The sequence below is a fragment of the Heterocephalus glaber genome, unplaced genomic scaffold, assembly GCF_053883595.1.
Source record: "Heterocephalus glaber isolate CG9 unplaced genomic scaffold, H.glaber_assembly_v1.0 deba00000331, whole genome shotgun sequence".
In the NCBI taxonomy this organism is placed as follows: domain Eukaryota; kingdom Metazoa; phylum Chordata; class Mammalia; order Rodentia; family Bathyergidae; genus Heterocephalus; species Heterocephalus glaber.
Genome location: NW_028258142.1, coordinates 21,436,731 through 21,454,738, shown reverse-complemented (window position 1 = coordinate 21,454,738; position 18,008 = coordinate 21,436,731). Strand labels below are relative to the sequence as shown.

At 37.1% G+C, this 18,008-nt stretch overlaps 1 protein-coding gene across 1 annotated transcript in view; it reads left to right on the top strand.

The window, feature by feature from the left end:
* The first annotated feature begins 738 nt into the window (after nt 1-738).
* LOC101716322 (glutamate decarboxylase 1-like) overlaps nt 739-18,008 on the top strand; it is a 166,565-nt gene continuing 149,295 nt past the window's right edge. Inside the window, exons 1-4 of the mRNA XM_087190738.1 lie at nt 739-872; nt 11,533-11,591; nt 12,463-12,642; nt 13,745-13,860. Coding sequence (XP_087046864.1) covers nt 739-872; nt 11,533-11,591; nt 12,463-12,642; nt 13,745-13,860 — 489 coding nt within the window. The remainder of the gene's footprint in view (nt 873-11,532; nt 11,592-12,462; nt 12,643-13,744; nt 13,861-18,008) is intronic.

The window sequence follows — 18,008 nt, the reverse complement described above, 5'->3', positions numbered from 1 at the left end:
GGCTAGTAAACTTTGGTGAGAGAAAAAAGGCATTCTAAGTGGGCAGAAACCAGTGAACAAAGGTTCACTTAGGCAGCAGAGTAGTCAAATCAAATCTTTAGGGCTTAATGATGATTTGCAAAATATGATAATGTGTCATTAGTATAGGAAGAAACAGATAAGCCAGTTCAACAAAGTAAAAATTTGAAGAAATCAAGAATTTAAACAAATCTGACATATCCCAGAAGCACTATTGGAAAACACCAAAGGAGGGTGGAACCAGTGGATCAGTTATCCTAGAAAAAATGGTTATTCATGAGTTAAAGAACAATATTCTGTTAGTTGTATTACACCATCTCTCTCTCTCTCTCTATATATATATAGATGTGTGTGTGCACATGTGTGTGCATATATATTTAAAAATAATCCTTAGAAATAAAAATTGAAGGATATTTTTATTGCTTTTAGGAATGAAAGTCTTTTTTCATCTAAATAGAAAGATCACTAAATATGAAAAGGACAAGATCAATAATAATAGCTAAATTTATGCTTTTCTATTTTTTGGTACCAGGGATCGAACTTGGGACCCAGTGCTTGTGAGGCAGGCAGCAGCACCACTGAGTTAAATCCCTGGCCCAGTAACAGCTAAATTTAATGGAATGAAAATCTAAAATTTGGGGAGCTACAGTTTTAAATCATTGCTTCATGACTATGATCTAGGACAAGCCTCTTTGACTTCATTGTTACATTCTGGGTAGCATGGAGGAGCCATCCAGGCCACCATACCAGCAACCCGTGAGCAGAGGATCAGAGCCACCCCCAGTGCTGAGGAGGAGCCTTCCAGGCCACTGTATCAGTACCCTGAGAGCAGAGCTGCCCCCAGCGCTGAGGAGGTGAGCCATGTGGGCAACAGGAGCACACTCCTCCTCGTGGAAATGAGAAGACACATAAACAAGTCTCTCAACCAGACTTCCAGATCACCTAAGGGAACCCAAAAGGGAAATGAGATGGAACAATCTGATACTCAAACACCCTGGTCTCCCAGAACTGGCAATGAAAGTGCATCTGGAAAAAATGAAATCATAAATAATTTCTCAGATAACAGGAAAGATTGTGCCCATAGTGCAAGACATGATTAATAAATCTAGAGTGTACACAGATAAAAAAAAAATAGAGGAGCTGAGGAACACAATGGAAATCCAACATAGGAAATAAATGGAAACCATAAAACAGATGCAAACAGATTTCGAGGAGATTAAAAAATCCATTGAAAGTTTACACAGCTGAATGAGCCAATGTGAGGATAGAATTTCAGATATGGAAGGTAAGATTGCAATTAGTGACCTGGAAAAGAAAAAATTCTTTAAAATAATAAGGGACCATGAGAAATCAATCCAGCAGCTGCTACATGATGCAAAGAAGAATACGGAAGACTGATCAGAGTCAATGAAGAAACAGGAGAGAGTGCAGATGACATAAAAAAAACAACTGTTCAGAGAAGTGATGGCAGAAAACTTCCCAAGCAGGGGAAAAGAACTTGACATACACATAAGTGAGGCATATAGGATTCCAACTAGCCTTGATCAAAAAAAATCTACATGTAGGCATATAATAGTAAAGATTCCAGAAACCCAACAGAAGAGGAAAAGTCTACAAGCAGTTAGAGAAAAGAAAAATTCACATACAAAGGCAAGCCCATCAGACTCACAGCAGACTTCTCAATGCAATCTCTCAAGGCAAAAAGAGCTCGGAGTGACATATTTCAAGCCTTAAAGGAAAACAGCCTCCAGCCCAGATTGATGTACACTGCAAAACTATCTTTCAAAACTGATGGAGAAATAAGATACTTTCATGACAAACAACATCTTGGGAACTTCATGGATACAAAAGCAGCACTCCAAAAAATTTTAGACAATATCCTAGGAAAAGACAATGAGGATCACAACACCAGGAAGCCCAGCAGAATGAATCCATCAAGCAGGCAAGAAATTAAACTCAAAGATGGAGAATCCAATAATAAGAAAAAGCCATTAAAATGATAATTCAATACGTATCAGTTATAACAATCAATTTTAATGGTCCCAATCAAAAGAAATAGACTGGCAGAATGGGTCAAGAAGCAAGATCCAACAATATGCTGCATACAAGAAACACATTTAATTCAAAAGGAAACTCACAGACTGAAAGTTAAAGGGTGGAAAACAATACTCCATGTGACAGGAACCCCCTCAAAAGCAGAAGTAGCCATCCTATTTGCAGATCAAGTGGGTTTCAAAGCAACACTGATTAAGAGAGACAAAGAAGGACACTACATCCTTGGAAAGGGAACAATTCAACAGGAAGAGATGAAAATCATAAATACGCATGCACCAAACACTAATGCACCCAACTGTAGAAAACAAATACTAACAGATATGAAAAATAATTTAGCACTAATACAATAGTAGGGGGGACCTTAATACCCCACTGTCATAAGTAGATAGATCAACTAGACAAAAAATAAACACAAAAATATTAGAACTTAACAAAACTCTTGAACAAATGAACTTAACAGATGTTTACAGTGTTTCACCCCACAAAATAAGAATACACATTCTTTTCAGGTGCACATGGGTCATTCTTCAAAATAGACCACATACTTGCTCATAGAACATGTTTAAGTAAGTGCAAAGGAACTGAAGTTATCCCCTGTGTATTATCAGATCATAGTGTGATGAAATTGGAGATTAATAGCAAAAGAAACCATAAGCACGTCATAAACACATGGAAATTGAACAACATACTTCTGAATAACCAGTCACAGAGTAAATTAAAGAAGAAATCAGACAGTTTCTACGATTAAATGGCAATGACAATACAACATATCAAAATCTATGGGACACAATGAAAGCAGTCTTACGAGGGAAATTCATAGCAGTGGATAGACATAATAGGAAAACAGAGCAAGCCCAATTAAACAACCTGATGCTGAACATCAAGCTTCTAGAAAAAGAAGAGCAGGACAAACCAAAAGCTCATATAAGGGAGAAAATTATAATGATCAGAGCAGAAATCAATGCAATGGAGATGAAGAAAATGATAAAGAAAAATCAGTGAAGCCAAGATTTGGTTCCTGAGAAGAATAAACAAAATTGGTATACCCTTAGCCAACCTTATCAGAAAAAGGAAAGAAAAGGCCCAAATCCATGCAATTAGGAATGAAAAGGATGAAATTACAGCAGACACAGCAGAAATCCAGAGGATCATCAATACCTACTTTGAGAACCTATACACCAATAAGATGGAAAACACAGAAGAAGTGGACAGATTCCTAGATAATTATGAATTACCAAAGTTGAACAAAGAAGACCTAAAAATTGTAAACGACATAATATCAATCAATGAAATTGAAAACATAGCTAAAAATTTACCAGCTAAGAAAAGCCCAGGTCCTGATGACTTCACCACTTAATTTTACAAGGCATTTAGAGAGGAACTGCTGCCACTACTGTTTAAACTCTTCAATGAAATTGAAAGGGAAGCAATATTCCTGAATGCATTCCTGGAAGCAAACATCACCTTGATCCCCAAAGCACAGAAAGACCCAACAAAAAAGACAACTATAGGCCAATCTCACTAATGAACATAGATGCAAAAATCCTTAATAAGATACTGGCAGATAGAATGCAAAAGATCATCCAGAAGATCATACACCCTGACCAAGTGGGATTCATCCCAAGGATGCAGGGATGGTTCAACATATGTAAATCAATAGATGCAATACACAATATCAATAGAGCCAAAGACAAAATCCATATGATCATTTCAAGAGATGCAGAAAAAGCATTTGACAAAATCTATCACTCATTTATGATAAAAATCCTACAAAAATTGGAAGTCAGTCTGTACATCAATTTGATGAAAGCCATCTATGAAAAACTAACAGCCAATATCATGCTAAATGATCAAAAACTGATATCCTTCACAGTAAAATCAGGAACAAGACAAGGATGTCTACTATCACCACTTTTTCTCAGTATAGTTTTGGAAACATTAGCCACAGCAATCAGACAAGAGAAAGAAATAAAAGGAATAAAAATGGGAAGTGAAGAAGTCAAATAGTCAATATTTGCAGATGACATGATACTCTATATAGAAGATGCCTGGAACTCCACCAAAAATGTTATAGAATTAATAACCAAAATCAATACAGTAGCTGAATACAAGGTCACACAAAAATCAATAGCTTTCCTCTACATAAACAACAGACTCACTGAGAGACAGGGCAAACAATTCTTTTCACAATAGCATCCAAAAAACCTGAAATACCTATGAATCAACCTAATGAAAGAAATCAAAGACCTCTTCTCTGAAAACTACAGCACTCTGAAAAGAGAGGCCTGGGATTTAGCTCAGTGTTGCCACCACCTGCCTCACAAGCAGAAGGACCTGAGTTCAATCCCCTGTGCAAAAAAAAAAAAAAAAAAAGAGAGAGAGAGATTAAAGATGATATCAGAAAATGGAAAGACATTCCATGCTCCTGGAGAGGAAGAATTAATAAAGTGAAAATAGCCATACTTCCAAAACTGCTATATAGATTCAATGCAATCCCACTTGAAATTCCAGCAGCATACTTCACAGACCTTGAGAAAATCACTCAAAAATTCATTTGGAGCACGAAGAGACCTAGAAAAGCTAAAGCAATTTGAGGCAAGAGAGACATAGCAGGGGGTATCAGAACCCCCAACTTGAAACTATACTACAAAGCTACTGTGATAAAAACTATATGGTACTGGCAAAGAAACAGACCTGAGGACCAGTGGAACAGATTAGAAGATGCAGAAACAACTCCAGACACAGTCAACTACCTCTTCTTCAACAAAGGAGCCAACCATCCTCACTGGAAGAAAGTTAGCCTCTTTAATAAATGGTGCTGGAAAAATTGGGTTTCAACTTGCCAAAGATTAAAACTAGACCTATATCTCTCACCAATCACTAAACTAAAATCAAAATGCATTACAGATCTAAATGTTAAACACTGAACCAGCTGGAACAGAGGTTAGGTAGAATTCTTGAACACTTTGGTGTAGGAAAAGATTTTATCAGCAAATCCTCAGTTGCCCGTGAACTAGCACAAACAGTCAACAATGGGGATCACTTCTTATTAAAAAGCTTCTGCACAGCAAGAGAAACCACCAACAGTGTGAAGAGACAACCAACAATATGGGAAAAAGTTTTCACCTGCTGTTCCTCAGACAAAAGTCTACTGTGTAGAATATATAAAGAACTTTAAAAAATCAGACCTCCCATGAAATCAACCAATAACAAATGCTGGTGGGGCTGTGGGGAAAGAGGAACCCTGCTCCACTGTTGGTGGGAGTGTAGACTGGTGCAACCACTGTGGAAATCAGTATGGAGATACCGCAAAGAACTAGGACTGGAAGTCCCATTTGACCCTGCTATTCCCCTGCTGGGGATCTTCCCCAAAGAATTAAAAGAATCATACCACAGTGATATATGTGCACCCATGTTCATAGCAGCACAATTTGTAATAGGTAAAACATGGAAGCAGCCCAATGGCCCATCAACTGGAGCCTGGATTAAGAAAACATGGCTTCTCCAGGGAAAGATCTAACCCAAAAAGAGAACTACAGGCCAATCTCCCTAATGAACATTGATGCAAAAATCCTCAACAAGATACTGGCAAACAGAATACAGAGGGTCATCAAGAAAATCATACACCCTGACCAAGTTGGATTTATCCCAGGGATGCAAGGATGGTTCAACATTCGTAAATCATTAAATGTAATACACCATATTAACAGAGTCAAGGACAAAAACATATGATCATCTCAACAGATGCAGAAAAAGCATTCGACAAAATCCAGCACCCATTCATGATAAAAACCCTACAGAAAATTGGAATAGAAGGTCTTTATTTTAACATGATTAAGGCTATCTATGAAAAACCAACAGCCAACATCATGCTAAATGGTCATTCTCTCTTTGGGTTGGGTCTTTCCTGGTTTTCGAATCAAAGTAACACTTGCTGCCAGGAATGAATTTGGAAGTATTGCTTCCTTTTCAATTTCCTTGATGAGTTTAAAGAGTAATGGCAACACTTCTTCTTTAAATGTCTTGTAGAGTTCAGCAGTGATGCCATCAGGACCTGGGCTTTTCTTTGTTGGTACATTTTTTATTACATTTTCAATTTAACTCATTGTAATTGGGATGTTTAAAGTTTCTGTATCTTCTTCATTTAACTTTGGCAATTCATATGTATGTAGGAATCTGTCCACTTCTTCTGTGTTTTCCATTTTACTACAGTGCAGGGTTTTGAAGTAGGTATTGATGATCCTCTGGATTTCTGCTGGGTCTGTTGTGACTTCATCTTTTTTGTTCTTAATTGTATGGATTTGAGCCTTTTCTTTCCTTTTTTTGATAAGGTTCAATAAAGGTTTACTGATTTTATTTATTCTTTCAAAATACCAATTCTTTGATGCATTGATTTTTTCTATCATTCTCTTAGTCTCTATTGCATTGATTTCTGCTCTGATCTTTATAATTTACTCTCCTTTTCGAGCTTTGGGTTTGTTATGCTCTTCTTTTTTAGGAGCTTGAGGTTGTGCATTAGGTTATTTATTTGTTTTTTCCCTGTTTTCCTAATGTGCGCCTTCAGTGCTATGAATTTTCCATTTACAACTGTTTTCATTGTGTCCCATAGATTCCTGTATGTTGTACTGGCATTATCATTTACTTGTAGAAACTGTCTAATTTCTTCTTTAATTTTCTTTGTGACCCTTTGGTTGTTCAGGATGGTGTTATTCAATTTCCATGTGTTTGTGGGGGTTTTGTGGTTCCTTATGTTATTGATCTCCAATTTTACTGCACTATGGTCAGATAATATACAGGGGGTAACTTCAATTCTTTTGCATTTACTGAGACATGTCCTATGAGCTAGCATGTGGTCTACTTTGGAGAGTGACCCATGTGCTGCTGAAAAGAATATGTATTCTAATTTTGTGGGGTGGAATACTTTTTAAACATCGATTAAGCCCATTTGTTCAGTAGCTTGGTTCATTTCTAGAATTTCATTGTTAATCTTTTGTCTAGATGATCTGTCTATTTGTGATAATGGGGTATTGAGGTCCCCCACTACAATTGTATTAGTGCTTATTTGGTTTTTCATTTCCATTAATATTTGTTTTGTATATATGGGGGCATTCATATTTATGATTGTCATCGCTTCCTCTTGGATTGTTCCCTTCACAAGGATGTAGTCACCATCTTTGTCTCTCTTAAGTAGTTTTGGTTTAAAATCTACTTTGTCTGCAATGAAGATTGCTACCCCTGCTTTTTTCTGGGTTCCTGTCACTTGGAGAACTGTTTTCCATCATTTTTCTTTTGGTCTATGAATTTCTTTTTGAGTTAGGTGTGTTTCTTGTATACAGCATAGTGTTGGATTTTGCTTCTTAATCCATTCTGCCAGTCTACTTCTTTTGATTTGTGAATTGAGGCCATTAACATTGCTGGTTATAATTGAGAGTTACTGACTCATTCTTGTCATGATGTTTTACTGTTGTTAGCTCTTTTATTTCTTATTTTCCCCCCTTTCCCTTTAATTTCTTGCCTTGCCTCGTGGCTTCCCTCTGTTAGGCCTCATCGAGTTGTGACCTTCATTGTCTTTTTCTAGTATATTTTTTAGAATTGTTTGGAATGCTGGTTTGCCGTTCATGAAATTTCTCAGGTGTTCTTCATCATGGAAGTATCTAATTTCACTATCAATTTTGAAAGATAATTTTACAGGATACAACAGTCTAGGTTAGAAGCTCTTTTCATTTAGGGCTTGAAATACTTCACTCCAAGCTCTTCTTGACTTGAGGGTTTGTGTTGAGAAGTCTGCTGTGATTCTGATGGGCTTTCCTTTGTAGGTGATTTGTTTCTTTTCTCTAACTGCTTGTAGGATTTTGTTCTTCTGTTGGGTTTCTGGGATCTTGACTATTATATATCTTGGTGTAGATTTTTTTTTTATCATGGCTAGTTGGAGTTCTATATGCCTCACTTATCTGTATGGCCAATTCTCTGCTTCTGTCTGGGAAGTTTTCTACTCTTACTTTTTGAACAGGTTTTTTTTATGCCAGTTATACATTCTCCTGACTTTTTGTGGGCACCTATCAATCTTATGTTATTCTTTACATCCTCTAGTAGCTGATGGATTGATTTCTCCTTGTCCCTCACTATTTTGAAGAAATCTCTGTTTTCATCGTCATTAACCACAATCCTGTCTTCTATATCTGATATTCTATCTTCCTATTCTCTTAATTTGCTGGGAAATACTTTCAATGGAGTTTTTAATGTCCTTCATATCTGTTTGAATCTGTTTCATGGACTCCATTTTTTCTTCTGTTGAGTTATCATGGTTTCCATTTCTTTTTTATGCTGGGGAGTCATGGCTTCCATCATGATTCTGAGCTCATCTGTTTTTTTTTAATCTTTTGTTGTTCTAGATCCTCTAAACATTTCTTTCACTCTGCTCACCATCTCTGTAGTTATCTGGGAAATTATTTCATTTTTGAATTTTTGTAGAGCCTCATTCATCTGTTTTGTTACTTCCTGTGGTATTAGTTCAGGGTGTCCAGGTGGTTGATTATCAGACTTTTCCACCTTGTTTCCCCCAGAATTTGCTTTTGGTGGGCTGGAAGTCTGAGTTTGTGCCTTGCTTAAATGTCTTTTCATTTTTGTTTTTGGTACTGTCCTTGGTTTAATTCATGGGTTGATAATTCATATTGCTCATTGTAAGTATCTTTGTTGCTAGTATTTAGAACCTTATGAAATGGTTGGTTCTCAGCTGATCTTTAGGTTTTGAGTCTCTAATTCTCTAATGACTGAGGCTATCTCATTTTCATTATACCTGGAAGGGTAACTGATTAGATCAATCACAACACCTTAGCTCAAGTGATACAATTAGCAACACCATAGCATCAAGCACAGCTTAGAAAATGCCAATTTGTGGTAGTTATTAATCCATCCCCTTTAACTGTGTGAATTAAATCAAAATCAAGGACCAACCTGACATATGTTTATAGTGAATAAACTCTTCAATATAGCAACTTTACGCTTTGAGATGGTGAGTTAGAAAGAGTTGGGAGGGGAGGGATAGAAAGGTAGAAGGATAGGGGAAGGTTAGCAGTGAGGCCCAGAACACAGGAAGATTATGCAAACTCCAAGAACCTTTTGAAGACAAGAGGAAAAGTCAGAATGAAAGAACAAAGATGAGAACAGAACAACATAACAGCAATAGGGAGGCTAGAAACTGTATTTATTTTCCTTTAAAACTCATGACAATTGAGAGAAGGAAAAAGAGAAGAAAAGAAAAATAAAGAAGAAATCTGAATTAGGGCCAGAACAGGAACAAAAAGGGTGATGAAGAACAATGTGGAACAGTGAGTGAATGAGAGTGAGAGAGAAAAAGAAAGAAAAGAGAATGAAAAAAAGAAGAGAAAAAGAAAAATTTGAAAAGAGTAGAAAAAGAATAAATTAAAAATTAAAATAAGAGCAAAAAAGTAATTTTCAAAATAACAAATAAAAAACAAAAATAAATGGCCACCTTCAACATATGTCTCTGCTATCACAATAGACAACATGGGCAGGAGTATGCAGATATAAGTGAATGAGTCTCAGCAAGCCAGTAGATGACCCATGAGATTTAGGCAGATTTCTGGCTGCAAGTAACCCAAGTTGAGCTCCCTGTTATCCTGATGGGTTGAACTCTGCAAGGCTGTACTGTAGGTTCCAGCTCCCTTCCCCTTAAGATAGTCCAGGTTCCGATGGGAGGTGATGATCCCTCCAATTTACCAAATATGGTGGTCTGGTGTGCCTTTATTGCAGAGATTCTCTTTACTTTTCCAGTGGGCTTCAGTTTTCATCAAGGAGCCTGAGGGAGGCCCTCTTTCTGTTGTTCACTTCTGCAGCTCAGGACAATGGCCTTTATGCCCATTGTCCTTGTGCTTCTGTAGTGTGGAACCAGGTAGCAGCACAGCCAGGAGGCCGGGGGAGGTGCACCTAAACTGCTCCCCAGTGGGCTTGTCGAGGGATCCTCACCTTCTGGCTGGTCGCAGGTGGGCATGGTGAGCCAGACGGAGCGGTGTTCCAGATGGTCAGGGACCTCTCAGCCTGCGCAGGCTGGGCTGGTGGCTGGTGGGCATGTTGAGGGGTCCTCACTGTCCCCCTGGTCGCAGGTGGTTGTGGTGAGCCAGATGGAGTGGGGCTCTAGACAGCCAGGGACTAGGATATAACTTTTATCTTGGTGCCACACCTTCCTTTTTGTAAACAAGTTCAAGTCATGTAAAATGAAATACAGCTTAGCATAGATAGGAGAAACTAATTCTAAGACCTATTAAAAACAAAAATATCAATATGCTTATAAAAGATTTGAATAAATTAATAGATATGAGGTTTTAATAGATAATTTGGGGAAATTATTTAGCACTCTCCCTTTGTTTATATACTTTTAACCTCAGAAAAGCTAACTTTGCTGTACTTTAAAGATCTTTATGTGATTCTAAAAGCTAGAGCTCATAAATATTGAACAATAAAGAAATTACCAGCTAGGTTTGCTCTCTTAAATCAAATTTCTTGTACATGAGTATTTTTATCTTTTGAAAAAAAGTTATTTTGAAATCACACAGAAAAAAACATTTTCTACTTCTTATAATAGGTCATTGTAGGTCTGATATATCTCTTTACCAGAGACACCAGTTTTAATAAGTCATGGTTATATAAAGTTATAACCATCTATTGAAGATTTTGAAATTAATGGTTAGGGGTTGGGATGGTGGGTCAGTGATAAAACCTTTGTCTAGCATATTTAATGTGCTGAGTTTGATTTCCAGAACTGTGATAAAATAAAACAAAGCAAAATTGATTAATAGTTAAATGACTGAAATAATGCAAGGAGCCATTTTGAAAAATAAAAGTATAATGTACTGACAGTAACTAAAACTAAAGCTCCTCCTTTTTCCTAGAGATGACTGCTGCTTTAAATGTGGTATGTATCACTTCAGAAGTTTTCCTATGCATTATACATATCTGAATTTACACACAGAAATAAGTTGTGTATGCTTTAAATGATATCACATTATAGGTGTCATCAGTCATGATAAATTAACTGATTCTGTCAACTTGAGTAAGAAACACCCAACTAAATTGGCACAGTATAGTCCTGTGTAAGGAATACTCATCCCAGGGAGGATTGTTACTAGAATGGTATAAAAGTTCTTTGGATAAGCTCCAGCCTTCACCTTCACCTTGGAAAATGTCTCCAGCCCTCCAGGGCAAGTTCTTCATCCTTCCAGCATAGACTGTTCGGCCTGCAATACAGACCCTTCAGCCTTCTGTTATGGACTCACATAGGACACTACACTGAGCCCCAGGCTTTCAACTGGATTGTTTGGATCTCCAGTGAGCAGACAGACCTTTTGCACTCTCCACACCTGACTCCATGGGGAGCCATTGTAAGGAAATCTTATAAGTTCTTATATATTTGTATATTTTGCGTTAAATCTTTTCCTTGAGAAACATATTCATGAGAGGAGCACGAGCATCCCTGAAGAGTCCTGTCATTGTTCTTCCTGGTATGATGGACCTCACAGTGGGGTCAGTAGTTACTCAGTTGGGAAACTTAAAGGCAATAGGTTTCATTGGATCCCAGAGTGGCAGGGGTCAAGTATAAACACTTAATAACAAAAGGTAGAGTGCATGTACTTACTGTAATCTACAGAAAAAGCAAAGCAATTATCAGAATGGTCTGATGTGCAGTCCTATGGTCTTGGCTGATTAGCTATGGCATTCTGAAAAGTGAAATAGATGGGAAGCCTACAAATTTTTTTACTAGATTTATATAATTAAAATAAATTAAGAGCAAATGAACAGAAATCTACTTTAAATTATAGTTATGGGGAATCACAGGCCCAAAAGCAGTTCCTGGATTTGAGCCAGTTTACAGACCCAGCAACCCTTCAATGAAGGGGAGGCTGAGTCCCCTTGAGGAAGGACCCTGATGCACAAAAAAATTGCATATGGCCAATCTTTCTTCTATCCTTCCCCAAAGGGAGTTAAGGCCTCTTGCCCAAATAAGTGTACATTGAGGAAAATGAACAGACATATTGGGCACTTTTGGACACTGATTCTGAAGTAACGCTGATTCAAAGGGATCCAAGATATCATTGTGGCCCTCCAGTAAGAGCAGGGGCCTATGGAGGTCAGGTGATCGAAGGAGTTTTAGCAAAGGTCCTAATCACAGTGAGTCCAGGAGGTCTTAAAATCCATCCTCTAATCACTTTCTCTGTTCCAAAATGTATAATTGGGATAGATATACTTAGTACTTGGCATTGGTTCCTTGACCTGTAGTGTGAGAGTTACTATGACTGGAAAGGCCAAATGGAATTCATTAAAGTTGCCTTCGCTTAGTAAAATGGTAAACTAAAAACTGTCACATCTCTACAGGAACTGCAGAGTTTAGTGCCAGTATCAAGGACTTGAAGGATGAAGGGGTGGTTGTCCCCATCACATCCCCATTTAATTCTCCCATTTGGCCTGTGCAGAAGATGCATGAGTCTGGGAGAATGACAGTAGATTACTGTAAACTGAATCAAGTGGTGACTCCAATTGCAGCTGCTGTACCAGGTATGGTTTCCTTGATTCAACAGTTTAGCACATCTCCTGGTACTTGGTATGCAGGCGTTGAGTTGGCAAATGCCTTCTTCTTCATACCTATCCATAAGTCCCACAGAAACAATTTGTATTGAGCTGGCAAGGCCAGCAATACACTTTCACTGTCCTTCCCTGTCCTACCCCAGGGTGATATTAACTCTCCAGCTCTGTGTCACAACTTATTTCTCAGGGATCTGGATTTGTTAGTATAGCATTTGAAAGCCAGAGGAAAGGAAACAAGTCCAACTAAAATTCAAGATACTTCTACCTCAGTGAAATTTCTGAGTCCAGTGGTGAGAAGCATGTAGAGATATCCCTTCTAAGGTAAAAGATAAGTTGATGCATCTGGCTTCCAGTACCAAAAAAGAGACACAATGCATAGTGGGCCTATTTGGATTTTGGAGACAATGCATTCCTCACTTAGGCATTTTACTCCAGCCCATTTATTGAGTGACTTGGAAAGCTGCTAGTTTTGAGTGGGGCCCAGAACTTGAAAAGGCTCTCCAACAGGTACAGGCTGGTGTGAAGGCTGCTCTGCCACTGGATCCATATGATCCAACAGATCCAATGGTACTTGAGGTGTCAGTGGCAGGTAAAAATGTTATTTAGAGTCTGTGGCAGGCTTCTATAGGTGAACTGCAGTGGAGACCTTTAGGATTTTGGACCAAGAGTCTGCAATCATCTGCAGACAAGTACTGTCCCTTTGAAAAACAGCTCTTGGCCTGCTACTGGGCCTTAGTGGAAACTGAATGCTTGGCCATGGAACACCGGGTTACCATGCAACCTGAGCTGTCTAACATAAGCTGAATATTATCTGATCCACTTAATCATAAAGTTAGATGTGCACAGTAACAGTCTATCATTAAATAGAAATAGTATATACATGATTGAGTCAGAGCAGGTCCATGGGGTACAAGTAAATTACATGAAGAAGTTGCCCAGATACCCATGGCTTCTGCTATGTTGCCTGTTTCCCAGTATGCACCTATTGCCTCATGGGATATAACATATGATCAGCTGTCAGAAGAAGAGAAGGTTTTGGCCTGATTTACAGTTGGTTCTGCTCCTTATGCAGGCACAACCCGAAAGTGGACAGCTGCAGTATTACAGCCCCTTTTCAGGACATCCTTGAAGGACAGTAGTGAAGGGAAATCTTCACAGTGGGCAGAACTTTGGCCATTGCCCCTGGTGGTATATTTTGCCTGAAAGGAGAAATGACAAGATGCAGATGTGTGACTTTATACTGGTTCATGCATTGTAGCCAATGGTCTGGTGGAATTGTCAGGAATTTGGAAGGAATATAGGAATATGACTGAGAAATTGGTGACAAAGACATTTGAAGAAGAGGCATGTGGATAGGCCTCTTCATATGGTCAAAGGATGTAAAAATATTTGTATCCATGTAAATGCTCACTAAAAAGTGGCCTCAGCAGAAGAGGATTTTAAAAATCAAGTGGATAAGATGGCTCATTTTATAGCGGTCAACCTCTTTCTTTAGCCACTCCTGTCTTTGCCCAATGGACTCATGAACAGAGTGGCCATGGTGGAAGGGAAGGAGGTCATGCATGGGCTCAGCAACATGGACTGCCACTCACAAAGTCTATTCTGGCTACAGCCACTGCTGAATGCCAAATATGCCAGCAGCAGAGACCAGAACTGAGTCTTTGATAGGGAACCACTTCGTGGGGTGCTTAGCTTGTGACTTGGTGGCAGGTTGATAATATTTGACCTCTTCCATCATGGAAAGGACTGTACTTTGTCCTTAATGGCATAGACACTTATTCTAAATATAGATTTGCCTTCCCTGCACATAACACTTCTGGCAAAGCTACCATCCATAGCCTCACAGAATACCATATCCACCATCATGGAATACCACAGAAGGTTCTTCAAAAAGCTGTTTCCTCTTGAGTAAGGATCCAAAGGTTTTTTCCTAATGTTCTTCCAATGTAATATAATGTTAATAGACTTAATATTGGCTCTTAAGTATTGTTAAACCCATGTTACAATATTCAAGTTATGAAATGTTAGGAGCAAGCATCACCCCCCCCCCAAAAAAAACTTGTCTTTTATTTTGGGGGAAGGAATTAATGCATTTCTATTTGTATGCAGGATAGTTATAATATGCTAGGCATAATTATAGATTTGTCTTTGTATCTGGAGGCTATGGGTTAAAGAAATGTGTCTGTCAAGTTGACAAGGAGTGGACTGTGATAGCAACTGATTGTGTCAATTTCAGTAAAAAAAACACCCAACTAAATTGGCTCAGCATAGTTCTGAGTGTGGAAGACTCACCTTAGGGAGGATTGTTGCCAGAAAGATATAAAACAGAAATGAAGAAGGAAGGCTTGCTTTTGTTTCTTTGGAGGTGCTCCAGTCATTGCCTTCACCTTGCATGTCATCTTCTGGCTTCCATCACAGACTCTTCAACCTGCAATACAGACCCTGTAGTCTTTCGGTGAAGACCCTTCAACCTCCTGATATGGACTTGCATGGGACACTACCCTGAGCTCTAGGCCTTCGACTGAATCCTTCCGATCTCAAGTGAGCAGATGGATGTTTTGCACTCTTCTACACTTGACTCTGTGGGTGGCCATGGTAAACCAATCTTATAAATTTTTATATATTTGCACATCTTGCACTAAACCTGTTTCTCTAGTAAGCACTAATATGTGAGTTTACTTTGTTTGACTGAAAAAGATCTTACTACTCTCGCCGAGTTGATATGTATAGAATTAACTCATTTTTTAAACTATATTTTGGCCATTCCTGATGAGGAAACCATAAACTGGAACCTCCACTTTTTTCTTTTGAGATCCTTTAAAGTGCAGGCAATTATGGATAAAATTTTACAGTAGAACCATCTTTCAAAAAAATTTGCTTACCACTGACCATTGATTTTTCTCTTCTTCCAAGTCTGCATTTGAAAAATCAAAAATAAGCCATTCTTTACAATTTTAAAAATTATTTCATGTGGCAAAACAAAATCCAGGTGTTTCCAATGATTAATGATCAAAGGTGGCAGTGAATTTATCTAGAATAAAAGAAGTAAAGCAAAAGGTTTTAAACTATACTATAGCCAGGTAATATAAAATAAGAAAAAATTTTATATGATCACTTCACATTTTTATTTCTTTCTTCCAAATGGCGTTCTTTTCAGAGTACAAATAAAGTAATTCTTTGTAAGGAGACCAACTACAATTGCACAGAAACACTAAGTAATTGAGTTGCCTGTTATTTTCTATAATTTCCTCTGACAAGTGGATCAGAGTGGCCTCCAAAGATGCCACAGAATTGGTCATCTATGAAAAGCAATGTCAGAGGTACATTTTCTCATTGCTCTTGAGAGTACTCCTGGCCTAATCCTCACTCTCCCTCCCAATATGCTTGTGAGTATACAGTTGCTTCTGCAGTGTTACTGGAAACTGTAAGAAACAAGACCAGGGTACATTTCCTAGTTTATTAAAGCAGGTGGTTAAACTGGAAAGCAATGGTATCTTTTGGAAGATAACTTAGTTATTTATTCTGTTAGCTCAGTTCTAATTTTAGAACTTTTGGAATAATAACGGCCAACATTAATTTAGTGCTGTGTAGGTGCCAGGTGCAGCTGCAACAATTCTGTGAAGTAGGTCCTAACAGTATCCAGAAATTACAGACAAAATAAATGAAGCACAGATTGGGTAAATAGCTTGTCTAAGGCTGCACAGCTAATAAGTAATGGAGTTAAAATTTAAAGTCCTCAGTGATCACATACTCAGCCTTTGCATTTTATCAACTCACATTGGATTAGCTAATGAATAGAGTTATAGTTTCATAGAAATATTCCATGGAAATGTAGATGTTTAAACTTGTAAACTTTTCTACATGGCAGGGTAACATAATTTAGATCTAAATTTTTATGAAGATAAATGGCATCTATAAAAAACAAACATGAAATAAATGTAGTTATTCTAAATGTTTATTCAATTTCAATCTATGGGAACTACACCATATTTTATAATTACTTATATATCTCATATCTGTGTAGAGCTGAGAAAAATTATGTAAGTAAGCTATTAATAAAATAGAGATAGTGATTTTCAAAGATAATTTAGACTGATATGCTTCAAATAAGTCATACTTCCTCTTTAATAGATGTATGGATTATGAGAACTGAAAATGTAAATCCTCTAAACTTCAGAATGTAAAATACATTTTTATTTCTTTATATTTTAATTTATGTCCTAAGATATAAACTAAAATTAATTATAAACAGTCAAATTTCTCTGTAGCTTTTTGAATCTCACCTTTGTTTAAAAAATATAATTACTCCACCAGAATGACTTAATTATGAGCTTCTCAATTTTAAATTCATTTTGCTCCTTTAAACCAAAATACACTCTTTTTTCTGCCACTGTATTCAAATCAAGCTCTTTTGTAATGCATTTCAATGTGTATTTATTTTGTGAATACCTTTAAAGTTTGCTCAGAACATCAAAACTTTTCTTCAGTCATCTAAAAATCTTCATATTAAATCCAAATTTTAAAATGAAAATGAGTGGTCATTTGGATCAAACAAATTGATCTGATTTTATGTGCCAAAATAAATTTACTTATAATTTTTATTATTTAATTATTTTTTCACAGTTGTAACAAACTTGAGTCCTAAAGGAGAAAGACAAGAATATCTTGGGGTTTTGGATCATTATTCAGGATCATCCCTTATGGTTCGGGATATATTTTCTTCATACCTCAATCAGCCAGACTATATGAATCCTTGCCTCTCCAAGGATGACATAAATTCTGAATCTAGTCTTTCAGATTTAATGTTTTTAGTTAGACTTCATATTATCTGACCACAAGTATCTACCAACAAACTAAAATTTATCTTGCAACTCTGGTTCTTGGTATCCTTTATTGTCTGAGTATCAAACTCCACACAAATAACTAAATATGAGTCATCTGAATTTCACTCTACATGGCCAATTCAGATATACCAAACCTCAGAGATGATACGGGAGGAGATAGAAACTCCTGTTCTAAAATCACCTAAGGCATAAGGAAATAATTAAATCAGCAAAGAGAAACAAAAACTACAATCTGTAGAATTGAATTTCTCAAAAATTTCAGACAATAAGATTACTGATTTTTAATTTGTATTTTAAACAATAAGAGACAAGGAAATCAAAATATCAGAAAACTATCATACAAAAGAGAAAGCAGAAATAGGCATGTTGAAAAGAATAGAAAAGAAACTTTAGAAATGAAAATATGTATTGAAATAAAAAATAAAATAAATAAATTGACCAATAAATTATTTTAAAATGAAGAGAAAGTACATTAAGTGGAAAATATATCAA